General features: G+C 58.5%; 2 protein-coding genes across 2 annotated transcripts; one reads left to right on the forward strand and one right to left on the reverse strand.

The window, feature by feature from the left end:
* Positions 1-3,763: 3,763 nt before the first annotated feature.
* LOC105476721 (uncharacterized protein CXorf49-like) lies at positions 3,764-5,825 on the reverse strand. Its single transcript, XM_071088696.1, has 4 exons — positions 5,045-5,825; positions 4,624-4,654; positions 4,023-4,064; positions 3,764-3,902 (listed from the first exon to the last, which is right to left on the reverse strand). Exons 1-3 carry the CDS (start codon positions 5,663-5,665, stop codon positions 4,024-4,026), a joined length of 693 nt encoding a protein of 230 aa, XP_070944797.1. The 5' UTR covers positions 5,666-5,825; the 3' UTR covers positions 3,764-3,902; position 4,023.
* A 444-nt stretch (positions 5,826-6,269) lies between these two features.
* On the forward strand, positions 6,270-10,182 carry LOC105476722 (uncharacterized protein CXorf49). The gene is made up of 6 exons (XM_071088695.1): positions 6,270-7,659; positions 8,233-8,389; positions 8,931-9,007; positions 9,292-9,337; positions 9,885-9,926; positions 10,033-10,182. Exons 1-5 carry the CDS (start codon positions 6,436-6,438, stop codon positions 9,923-9,925), a joined length of 1,545 nt encoding a protein of 514 aa, XP_070944796.1. The 5' UTR covers positions 6,270-6,435; the 3' UTR covers position 9,926; positions 10,033-10,182.
* Positions 10,183-11,944: the final 1,762 nt, after the last annotated feature.

Genomic DNA, 11,944 nt, shown 5'->3' on the forward strand with positions numbered 1-11,944 from the left:
CCTCAGACCCTGGCAACCATCTATCTGTTTTCTGTTCCTAGAATTTTGCCTTTTCCAGAATGTCATATTAATGGAATCACATGGTACGTGGCATGTGCATTTGCCATCTTTCAGAGAAACGGACTCTGACCGCAATTCTCTAAAGGTGCAATGTACAGTTTCATGACCTGGGTAGTAGTTACCTGGCTTGATCACCTTATAACTGTCAAATGGCCGGCTTCTGAGTTGTCTCCGTGTGTGTGTGTGTGTGCGCGCGCGTGCGCCCGTGCGCACCTGCGTGTGAGAGAGTGTATGTGTGTGTGGGGGGGGTTATTGTTTCAAAAATGTAATTTTACATGTAACTGCCTCTAACTTTTATATCTTGATGATGGGTATTAATTGGCAATTATTAATGCTTTAAGAGAAAGTGACTGATTATTGGAAAAGTCAGCAGACTCATTTCCTCTGCAGTGTGCAAAGTGGGAAGTAGTGATCGGGTTGGGGCAAACAGGAGGGCTCCAAAACCCTGCCAACCTCCTATTCCTCGCTCTGCATGATAGTGACCTGGACTTCAACACTGCACAACCACATGGGCGCCATTCACGCTGGATCACGAGAACAGGGCACCCTGGAATGCCACAGATAGGGTTTGCACGGCCACCCTGGCGGCCACAGCCTACACGGCCGTACCTGGCAAACACAAGTGTTGGCCTCATCCTTCGAGGAAAGGGATGATGAGAAAATCTCTAGGGGAAAAGGAGGAGTTCTTGGCCTGGAGGCTGAGGACAGATGTGCATGAGGTTGTCCGAGTTCACCCAGGAGTGTGTTCCAGGCGGGCTAAAGTTCATGGCTGTTACTCACCATGACCACCATGATCCTATGATTGCCATCTCACGTCCCCGTGTGCGGTGCCCTGGGCCTCCGCCACACCCTGGAAGGCCACCCTTGGGGACTGTGGCTGGCGGGCGCGCTAGGAGACTCGCACACCTTCGGCCCTAGCTGGAGTCTGAAGAGGAGACGCTCTTTTCTGCCAACAGAGTAAGAAGTCTCATGTGGAAATGTACCTGTGGCAGCCCTGGCACCGGGTGTAGGTGGGATTCTGCTCAGGGCTCCGCCACTGTGGCTGCATCGAGGGCAGGCACGCAGCTCGCCAGACCTCCAGAGCTCATCTGAGCTGAGTGGCAGGACAAGGCAGGAGGGGATCTAAGGCTCTCCAGGCCAGACCCCACATTCCTCTTGGTGGGAGAGGAGGCTTGAGGGAAAAGCAAAAGGGGGTCACTGAATGAGTGGAGGTGCTCGACCTCCTCCTCTCCAGTGGGGCCCAGGTTGATTCCTCTAATCCGAGGAGCCTCGGATTCTGCACTTACATCCCCTAGAACCAGAAGACTCCGCCCGACCATGCGGTGTACCATGGGCCTAGGGTGTACATGTTACAGCTCCATTATTGTGCAGAAGGTGGTCTGAATATGGAACCGAGGTGGTGTGCTGGGAGGCGGGACTGGCAAAAGCCAGCCACTGAGGGATGGATTCACGCCTTCCACGACTCCGTCCAGGGGCTTCTCCCCTTCCACACCATGCCGACCATGGCCCATGCCCCCTGGGGCAGTGACCGTGCTGGAGTTCTGCCCCCACCAGAACCTGCCTAGATGTCTCCGGTGGCAAAAACCCAAGCTGGAGAGCCCCTGACACATGTCTTCCCCCAGACACCAGCCCACTGTGTTATCCCCCCCTCAAGAAACCACCCCGTGTCAGGGTCAAAGCCTTGGCCTCAGGAGTCAAGCCCATCCTCTCCGGTGAGGGGTTAGATTCGGATGGGGTAGGTCCCCACCAGCGTTGGCTTCCAAGTCTGAGGTCTGTGATTGACCCACCAAGTGCGTGGTGGTCCCCCTCGCTGAGCTCACACCATGAGCCTGGCAGGGAGACACCGTGAGGGTAGGGGGGAAGGCAGATACCGAGCCCAACCAGCTGTCCCAGGGCAGTCCCTCTTTCCCACTTTCCACCCTCTCTGTGCGTATCTTGCCCGTGTCTTGGTTAGCGGGCGTTGTGGCGCCCTCCCACAGGAGCTCCCCACTTCCTAGATGAGGCACCAACCAGCAACTCTGAGGTATTATCACTGCACCCACACACGGGAGTGCTGAGACATCCCATCCATCCCGCGGAGGATCGGGAGCCTACTGTGGCACCTCCAGCATTCTGAGAGCCCCGACACCCGTCCCTGTGTTTGGAGACGTCCCCTTCGTCCCACTCCACGCCCTCCTAGGTGTGAGAATTGAACAACACCTCTTGGGAAAGGTAAATCCCAGCCCTGCTATTGGGAATTCGATCCTTCACAGATCCCTCACCAGTGTTTCCACTCCGTGAATCAGTCCATTCTCGCTCAAGGGAGAGCACCCACAGTTAATTTGATTCCCAAGCAGGTGCTAGCAGGGGCATACTCACACGCGGGCATGCACACACGCACACACACACACACACACACGCTAACCTTGAATGGTATCTGCATTTCTATTCTTTTCGTCTGTTCGCAACACGCAGTCTCTTGGCAATGGGAGCAGGCAGAACCTACACACACCTCCTCAATGGAACTAGAATCTGTGCCCGAATCTGGGGCCTGCCCAGCCCAGCATGCCGGCTGAAGGAACGAGGTGATCTCAACTGTCAGGGAGGGTGAAGGCAGAAGAGAGAGCTCGAGGAAATCTCGTGTGACCTCAGGAGGCAGTCTGGAAGACTGACCAGGGACACGAAAATACTACGTCCACAAAAACCTGCAGCCTTGGGGGTGGGGAAATGGTATTTCACAGGGACCATCGAAGACCAGCCAGGCCTAGCATCCACACTTGCCCTAGAAAGCAGCTGGCCATTTTCAAATCAAGGGTATGGAGCTCACCGGCTGCAGAAGGAGCTGCTGGCCACCTATAGAACAACAAGGATATGGAAGCCACCTTCTGTGTAGGTGCCTGCGAGCAGTTTCCACCAGGTTGGTCCACAGGCGCTGGAACAGACTCAGTGCCCCCACCTCCAACCAAGAGACTATCTTGCCCTTTTCTTCCGCACTCCATGGACCTTCCCTTTGACTCAGCCACCCACTGGGATGTGGCTTCTGCCTCCACATGGCTGCTGAAAGTAAAGAGGGAGACCTAACGGGATTTGGTAACTGAGGTTCAAAGGTGAGGACTAAGATGAACCGAGAATGTCACGCAGGTTACTGACCCAGATGACCTGACCGTGTGCATGGTGGCACTGGAGGGAAATAATGGCTCCAGAAAGAGGACTGGGCTCCGTCGTGTTCCTCAACAGCACGGAAACCACCATGCAGGAAAGGCCACCGGCGTCAAGCCCCGAGGGAGAGCAAGGACGCTCATGATGGAAAGGACGGTGACAGGACAAACAGGGACGGTGAACTGCAGGAGGAAAGGTGAGATAGACAGGGGTTCTCAAAGGAGGCCAGCAGTTCCTGCTGAAGGGGAGAGAGAATAGCACTGAAGAAGGGGACCTGAGAGACCCCAAAGTGGGAGGAGAAGAGGAGGGACCAAGAGCAAGGCGTGTAGGAGAAAGGCAGGAAATGCTGCTGTGGCTGGGCAGGGTCCCCACAGCACCTAGACCCAGGGCACTATGGTGAGCCCGAGTGCAGGGCTGCTGCTCAGAGGCCGGCCCAGACGCTCTGCAGGGAGAGGGCCCACCACAGAGCGCCAGGGGAACTGTTCTCCCAGCGCAAGGGAACAGAGCAACACCCGGCACACCCCAGCACTCCCAACAATCACAGAGAGGGCAGACCACAGACCGCAGAATATGAGAACGACTTTATTGCAAACTGCTTTGAACTGCCTTGGGAAGTGTGCAAATGCAGTGGAAGAGCAGAAGCCCTGGCTAAGGAGGATAAGGAGGAAACTCGCTTGGCTGCAGCCCCGGATGCTGGCTCCAACCTGTGAAACAGAGCAGGCTCAGGGACGGGCCCCCAGCCAGGGCCAGCCCAGCCAGGGCCCGCACACAGCCCTCCTAAGCTGCCGGACTGTGGGAAGGGGCACGGTATGTGCAACACTCACTTCAAAGGTCCTGGAACTTGTCACTGAAGAACTGCATGGCCGCTGAAACAGAGAGGCAGAACCGGGCACTCCAGACCCAGGGAAACAGAAATCCACCCCCTGTCCCCGTGGGGAATCACCTAGCCCTGCAACCAGAAGCCCCTCCAGCCCTGGTACTGACTCACCCACCCGTCACCTGAATTAAATGTGGAAATGCCTTCTAAGCGGGAAAGTGGTTCTCAGGTGCTGGGCCATCCCAGAACCGTTCATTCAGAACGTGTTTCAAAGACAGATAAGCCAGCCAGCAAGCAAAAACCGTACAAGCCGTATCAGGCAGCAGTTAAAGGGAAAACACATGTGGTATCTCTAACTCTCCTAAGAGAAGGAGAGTTCTGGGACTCGTGGACTAAGAGTACACGGAGTTCAGACGACACACTGCTGTCTGTGCACACCCCTAGCTGGAAAGGCACAGAAGGCTCCAGGGCCGGGCTTTCCTTCGTTCTCTTCCCCAAAGGAAAGTCAGTCCCAGTGACGCCGCCTGTACCTACAGCCCACCCCCGCCCCCCATGCCTGCAGAAAGACACCGCTGTCCATCCCTGCCCCAGCCAGGGCTCCATCATACCTAGTTGCTGTGTAAGGTCCTCAATTTCCCTCTGCAGCCGGATGCACCAGACCGGCAGACACCGGAGGAAGAGAAACGGTTAGTCAATTCTGGCCTCCTCTCTCCTCGTCTTCCCTGTCTCCCTCAGCCCTGAGGGCCCCCATAGCCTGCAGCCCAGTGGCGAGGTGGGTTGGCATGAAACCCTCAATGTAAAAGAGGCACCCTCTCTCTGTGGGGTGCAGAAGATGGTGATGGGGCACGGTGGGGGGCACACAGAATCAGTTTAACCTGGACACGGATCCCACTGTCTAACATGGACCTCTATTTCTAGGAGCCACACGAAGCATTACCCGAGGACAACCCTGGGCTCCCGGGGGCCGGCGGAGGCCTGCTGCCATTCTCCAGGGCTGGGGCCCAGCACGCCTCTCCCACTGGGACCGACCTCCAGGTCCTCCCAGTTGTCAGCCGACCCTTCGGCAGCGGCGCCTTCTGGGGACGGCTGTCCTTGGACGCTGGGCGGCGGCACGATGGCGGCTGGTTCGTCAGCCAGGTAGGACGAGTAGTCCACAACGTCCCCTTGGTCGTCGACGGGGGTGCCAGGCCGGCCTTCCCGGCCCCAGAGCACCACCTTTCCCTGCTCTATCAATTCGCTCTCAGACTCGAAGCTGAAAACCTTGGGATCTGTGAACCCGCTCTGGCCCTCGAGGCTGCCTGGTGCCCCCAAATCGAGGCCGTGGCCCCGGCCCCGTGGGGCTCTGGGGCTGGCCATGCAGGAGCCAGCCTGCTCGCCACCCTCCAGGTCGAAACCAGCCCCACAAACGGATACCTTGTCGGGGGAGCTCATGGCACCAGTCCGGGCAGCCTGGGCTGTGGGGAGACGGTCGTCCTGGTAACGGCGGAAGGGGAGAGCCGAGTCCAGCCAAGCCCAGCGGACTGGGCCACGCAACAGGAACAGTGAGGCCTTCGGGACACTGCCACCCTCATCCCAGGCGGAAGTAGGAGATGTCCCCGACCCCGCGTGGCTTCTGCACGCGCACTTGACGCCAGTGCCGCGACTTCTCATTGGTCCCCCTCTACCAACCAGCGTGCCCTTTGTTGGTAGAGGCCTCTGGGCTTTAACCAATCGGAACACGGACTCTTGGTTTGCCCCATGCCGGTCATTTGACTGGGTGTCTGCCCTCTGGTCTTGTCTTGGGGCCAGGGTGCACTGGAGCTCTCGATCCACCTCCTTCTTGCTCTCCTGCCGCCTCTGGCCAGGAACCTACTTTGCAATGAGACCTCCTCTGTGCACCGGGTGCTTTGCGTGCAGCACAACGTTTACTCTCCCAAGCTGATGAGCTGGGGGAAGCTCTCCCCTTAATCCCCGCCTTACAGATGGGTCACTGGGGCTCAGAGATGTGGCTCTCCTTGGAAAGTAGGTGCCCGGCCAGAGGTGGAATGACAGAAAGAAAGAGGCGATCAAGAGCTACAGTGCCCCCTGGCCCCAAGACCCAAGCAGAGTGCAGCCACCCAGTCAAACGACAGGCGTCGAGGCAAACCAAGAGCCTGTGTCCCGATTGGTTAAAGCTCAGGCACCTCGCCCCACAAAGGGCCCGCTGGTTGGCAGACGGGGACCAATGAGAAGGCTCGGTGCTGGCGTCAAGGGCACGAGGAAGCCACTGGCTGCCGGGGACATCTGGTACTTCCGCCTGGGGTGAGGGTGGCGGTGTCCCGAAAGCCTCACTGTTTCTGTCGCGTGGCCTGCTCAGCTGGGCTTGGCTGGGCTCAGCTCTCTCCTCCAGCCGTTACCAGGACGACCATCTCCCCACAGCCGAGGCTGCCGGGACTGCCGCCATGAGCTCCCCCGACAAGGTATCCGTTTGTGGGGCCGGTTTCGACCTGGAGGGTGGCGAGCAGGCTGGCTCCCACACGGCCAGCCCCGGAGCCCCAGGGGACCACAGCCACGGCCTCAATTTGGGGGTGCAGGGCAGCCGCGATGGCGACGGAGAGAGCGGGTTCACAGATCCGGAGGGCTTCAGCTTTGAGTCTGAGAGCGAACTGATAGAGCAAGGAAGGGTGGTGCTCTGGGGCCGGGAAGGACGGCCAGGCACCCCGATCGATGACCAAGGGGACGTTGTGGACTACTCATTCTACCTGGCTGAAGAACCAGCCGCCATCGTGCCGCCGCCCAGCGTCCAGGGACAGCCGTTCCCAGAAGGCGCCGCTGCCGAAGGGTCGGCTGACAATTGGGCGGACCTGGAGGTGGGTCCCAGTGGGAGAGACGCGCTGGGCCCCAGCCCCGGAAAACGGCAGCAGGCCTCTGCCGACCGTCTCCACCTCTGTGGTCCTGGGCCAGTGCAGGCCTGGAACAACCCGGAAAGGGGCTCGAAGAGCAGATGGAGCCTCCGCCTGGATCCCCAGCAGCCCTCTGCGAAAGGCCCCACCAGGATGTCTACCCACGACTCTGATTCCGCAGATGAGAGCAGCGGCTTACCACTGATGAGGGTGGGCATTCGCCGCAACAAAGGAAGCCAGGCCAAGCCCGGCAGCCCCAAGAAGGCAGCAGACACATCCAGACACGCAGGCTTCCACTGCAAGGAGAGTTACCGGCCCGTGCCGGGCCGTTTCCTGACCTCTGCTCCCCGCGGACTCACTCCAGTCGTGGAGAGGCCGGCTGTGGGAGAGCTGGAGGACTCTCCCCAGAAGAAAATGCAGAGCAGGGCCTGGGGAAAGGTGGAGGCCAGGCCCAGCTGCTCAGGAGCTGCCACTGCAGGGGCCCTGCCCCAGGGCCTTTCAAGGAGGAAGATGGCCAAGGGGAAGAAGTCCCCAGGAGGTGCCTCTCAACTGGCTCCGGGGAGAGCCTTTCCTGCCTGCGGAAAGAGACTCTCAGCCGCTCCCCCGGAGCCGGCCACCTTCCCGCCATTCTCCGGTGTGCAGCCACACGGGATGTCCAAGAAACCACAAAAGCCTAAGCACAGAGGCCCTGGGAAGAAACCTGCAGGAAGGAAGACCAGGGAGTCCCAGGTTGCGGCCAGAGAAGATAATGACCCAAATCGAGATGAGGTCCCAAAGGCCCAAGTAAGTAGGCCCTTCTCGCCCTCCTCTCCCTCTTTACCCTCCTCCCCCCACACCTCCTCTGTTCCAGCACACCCCTGTTCACCCATGTCCCCTCTGTCCCTTGCTCGAGGGTTGTCGTCGGGAGCCTAGGGACACTAGAATGCCCGATGGGGGTCTTCATCATAGGGGCACACGTTAAAGGGGGCACTTCTTGTGTGATGGCCATGCCTCCGGACACTGCAGGAGTCCTGCCTCTGCCCGCAGAGAGGAGCTGGGATGGAAGGCAGGGCTGGCAGCTGGTTTGGATCGGGTGATGCCTTAAAGTGTGGGCCGCAAAGCTGGGGTGTCTAGGATCATCAACTTCCTGATTCCTCCTTCCCTAGCTGTTGCCCGACCCACCTGGGAGGCGGCCCGGGCTATCTCAGTATCCCCAGTGTTTTCCCTGGCTGGGCTCTGCCTCCTGGCCTGGGGCTGACTGAGGGAGAAAGTGCTAATGAGATTAGGCTCCGGAGTCTCCACCTTACCACAACCCCTTCCCACATGTACTCACCGCCTGCCCCAACCGCCAGCCCGACTCAGAAATTTCTGTTTTAGCTTCCCACACACAGGCCAGGGCTGCCTCGCCTGTCCATGCGTCGTGGAGAACTCAGCAGCGGTGACCCCAACATCAGAGCTCCCCAAGTTCCGGGAACTTCCGAGCCCTCGGCCTACAGCCTGGGAGGCCTCCTGCCCAGACGTCATGCACCCTCCGGTGAGTCTTGCGGGTTTGATAGGGGTGGAGGGGAGAGGGGTCGGGAGGGAAACCTCTGGCTCTGTCGCTTATGGGGGCTCAGCCTTGTTCCCACACTTTCCTGCCCACCCAGGCAGCTGTCCCATGGGAAACGGGGTGTCGACAGGGCTGGCTTTAAGCCACATCGTCCTCTCTGAGTGGGGTTTGTGTGGTGGGGGGCGATTTGGAGCAGTGCCCCAAACTCCAACTCTGGAAGGAGACTTTCGGCGGTACGGAGCCCTTTTCTGTTAAGTCCTGCCAGCCACATTGGCCCTCCCAGGGCCTGGCTGTGGCTGCCGCGCTGCTGGCGTCCAACCCGGAGTCACAACGCTAGGGGACCACAGGTGCAGATGGGCTCACACTGGGGAACAGGGAAGACAGTCCCAGAGCGGGGTTGGAGTTGCTGGGCAGAGCAGGGGCAATGTGTTGCCAGCAGAGGGTGATGCTGCCTCACTTTAGACCCTGCTAGGCCTTTTCCACCTCACTGGGAGGCTTGGAAGCTGGATTTTGTGTTCTCTTTCAGGTGACCAGCAGCCGCCTGTCCATCCCCCAAGACCAGAAAGGCAGCAGCAGGCCCCGGGAGCCCAGGACTGTCCTCGGGTAATGCTTTGTGTGGCTCCTAGAAATAGAGGTCCACACTAGATGGTGGGATCCATGTCCAGGTTAAACTGATTTCTGCGTCCGCCGCCCCCCCCCCCGCCCTCACCGCCACACGTCTCCACCTTCTGCACCCCACGGAGAGAGGGTGCCTCCTTTCCATTGAGGGTTCTGTGCCAACCCACGTCGCCACTGGGCTGCAGGCTATGGGGGCTGCAGGGAGGCTGGGGAGAGAGGAGGCCAGAGTTGACTAACCATTTATCTTTCCCCGGTGTCTGCTGGTCTAGTGCATCTGGCTGCAGAGGGAAATTGATGAACTTACACAGCAGCTAGGTATGATGGAGCCCTGGCTGGGGCAGGGATGGACAGCGGTGTCTTTCTGCAGGTTTGGGGGGCAGGGGTGGGCTACAGGTACAGGCAGCATCACTGGGACTGACTTTCCTGTGGGGAGGAGAATCAAGCCGACCTGGGCCTTCTGTGCCTTTTCAGCTAGGGGTGTGCACAGATAACAATGTGTCATCTGAACTCCGTGTACACTTTGTCCACGAGTCCCAGAACTCTCCTTCTCTTAGGACGGTTAGAGATACTGCCGGTGTTTCCCCTTTAACTACTGCCTGGTACCACTTGTATGGTGTTTGTTTGCTGGCTGGCTTATCTGTCTTTGAAACATGTTCTGGACGGTACTGGGATGGCTCAGCACCTGAGAACCACTTTCCCGCTTAGAAGGCATTTCCACATTTAATCCAGGTGATGGGTGGGTGAGTCAGTCCCAGGGTTGGTGGGGTTTCTGGTTGCAGGACTAGGAAGTTCCCCACCGGGGCATGGGATGGGTTTCTGTTTCCCTGGGTCTGGAGTGCCCGGTTCTGCCTCTCTGTTTCAGCGGCCATGCAGTTCCTCGCTGACAAGATCCAGGAGCTTTGAAGTGAGTGTTGCACACACCATGCCCCTTCCCACAATCCCGGTAGCTTAGGAGGGCTGTGGGCTGGCCCTGGCTGGGGGCCCGTCCCTGAGGCTGCTCTGTTTCACAGGTTGGAGCCAGCATCTTCCTACAAGACAAACAGCTGCCACCTTTGCAGCTCCGGAGCTGCCTGTTAAGCCAGGGCTTCCTCTCTTCCACCGCATTTGCCCCCTTCCCAACGCAGTTCAAAGCAATTTGAAATAAAGTTGTTCTCATATTCTGTGGCCTGTGGTCTGCCCTCTCTGCGATTGTTGGGAGTGTTGGGGGTTGCAGGGTGTTGCCCGGTTCATTGGCGCTTGAAGAACTGTTCCCAAGGGCCCTGCGGGGCACCAGGGCCGGCCCCTGAGCAGCAGCCCTGCACTCGGGCTCACCATAGTGCCCTGGGTCTAGGTGCTGTGGGGGCCCTGCCCAGCCACAGCAGCATTTCCTGCCTTTCTCCTACACGCTTTGCTCATGGTCCCTCCTCTTCTCCTCCCACTTTGGGTTCTCACAGGTCCCCTTCTTCAGTGCTATTCTCCCTCCCCTTCAGCAGGAACTGATGGCCTTCTTCCAGAATCCCTGTCTCTCTCACCTTTCCTCCTGCGGTTCACTGTTTCTGTTCTGCCCTCTCACCATCCTTTCCATCATGAGCATCGTTGCTCTCCCCCGTGGCTTGATGCCGGCGGCCTTTCCTGCATGGTTATTTCCATGCTGTTGAGGAACACGACGGAGCTCATCCTCCTCGCCGCCCCTCAGGGACCCAGTCCTCTTTCTTGAGCCGTTATGTCCCTCCAGTGCCACCATGCACAGGGTCAGGTCATCTGGGGCAAAAACCCGCTTGGCATCCTCAGTTCCTCTTAGCCCTCACCTTTGAACCTTAGTTACCAAATTCTGTCAGATCTCCTCCTTAGCTTCAGTAGCCAGGTGGAGACAGAAACCACATCCTGGTGGGAAGCTGAGCCAAAAGGAAGATACATGGAGTGCGGAAGAAAAGGGCAAGATAGTCTCTTGGTTGGAGGCAGGGGCATTGAGTCTGTTCTGGTGCCTGTGGGCCAACCTGGTGGAAACTGCCCGCCGGTAGCTACGCGGAAGGCGGCTTCCACATCCTTGGTGTCCATTCGCAGCCAGCAGCCCCTTCTGCAGCCGGTGGGCTCCATACCATTGATTTGAAAATGGCCAGCTGGTTTCCAGGGCAAGTGTGGATGCTAGGCCTGGCTGCTCTTTGATGGTCCCTATGAAATACCATGTCACCACCCCCAAGGCCAACAGGTTTTTGTGGACATGATATTTCTGTGTCCCTGGTCAGTCTTCCCAACCACCTCTCGAGGCCACAGGAGATTTCCTCAAGCTCCCTGTTCTGCCTTCACCCTCCCTGACGGTTGGGATTGCCTCCTTCCTTCAGCCAGAATCCTGGGCTGGGCAGGTCCCAGCTTTGGGCACAGATTCCGATTCCAGTGAGGAGGTGTGTGTAGGTTCTGCCAGCTCCCATCGCCAAGAGACAGGGTGTTGAACAAAGACAGGAGAAATACAGATACCATTCAAGGTTAGCGTGTGTATGTGTGTGTGCGTGCACCTGCAAGCACCCGCTTGGGAATCAAATTAATCGGGGGTGCTCTCTGTTGAGGGAGAATGGGCTGATTCACGGAGTGGAAGAAGTGGTGAAGGATCCGTGAAGGATCGAATTCGCTAAAGCAGGGCTGGGATCTACCTTTCACAAGAGGTGTTCAATCTAACACCTAGGAGGGCGTGGAGTGGGACGAAGGGGACATCTCCAAACACAGGGACGGGTGTTGGGGCTCTCGGAATGCTGGAGGTGCCACAGTAGGCTGCTGATCCTCCGTGGGACAGATGGGATATCTCAGCACTCCCGTGTGTGGGTGCAGTGATAATACCTCAGAGTCGCTGGTTGGCGCCTCATCTAGGAAGTGGGGAGCTCCCATGGGAGGGTGCCATGACACCCGCTAACCAAGACATGGGCAGGACGCCCACAGAGAGGATGGAAA

Source organism: Macaca nemestrina, chromosome X (assembly GCF_043159975.1).
Source record: "Macaca nemestrina isolate mMacNem1 chromosome X, mMacNem.hap1, whole genome shotgun sequence".
NCBI classification, from domain to species: Eukaryota; Metazoa; Chordata; class Mammalia; order Primates; family Cercopithecidae; genus Macaca; species Macaca nemestrina.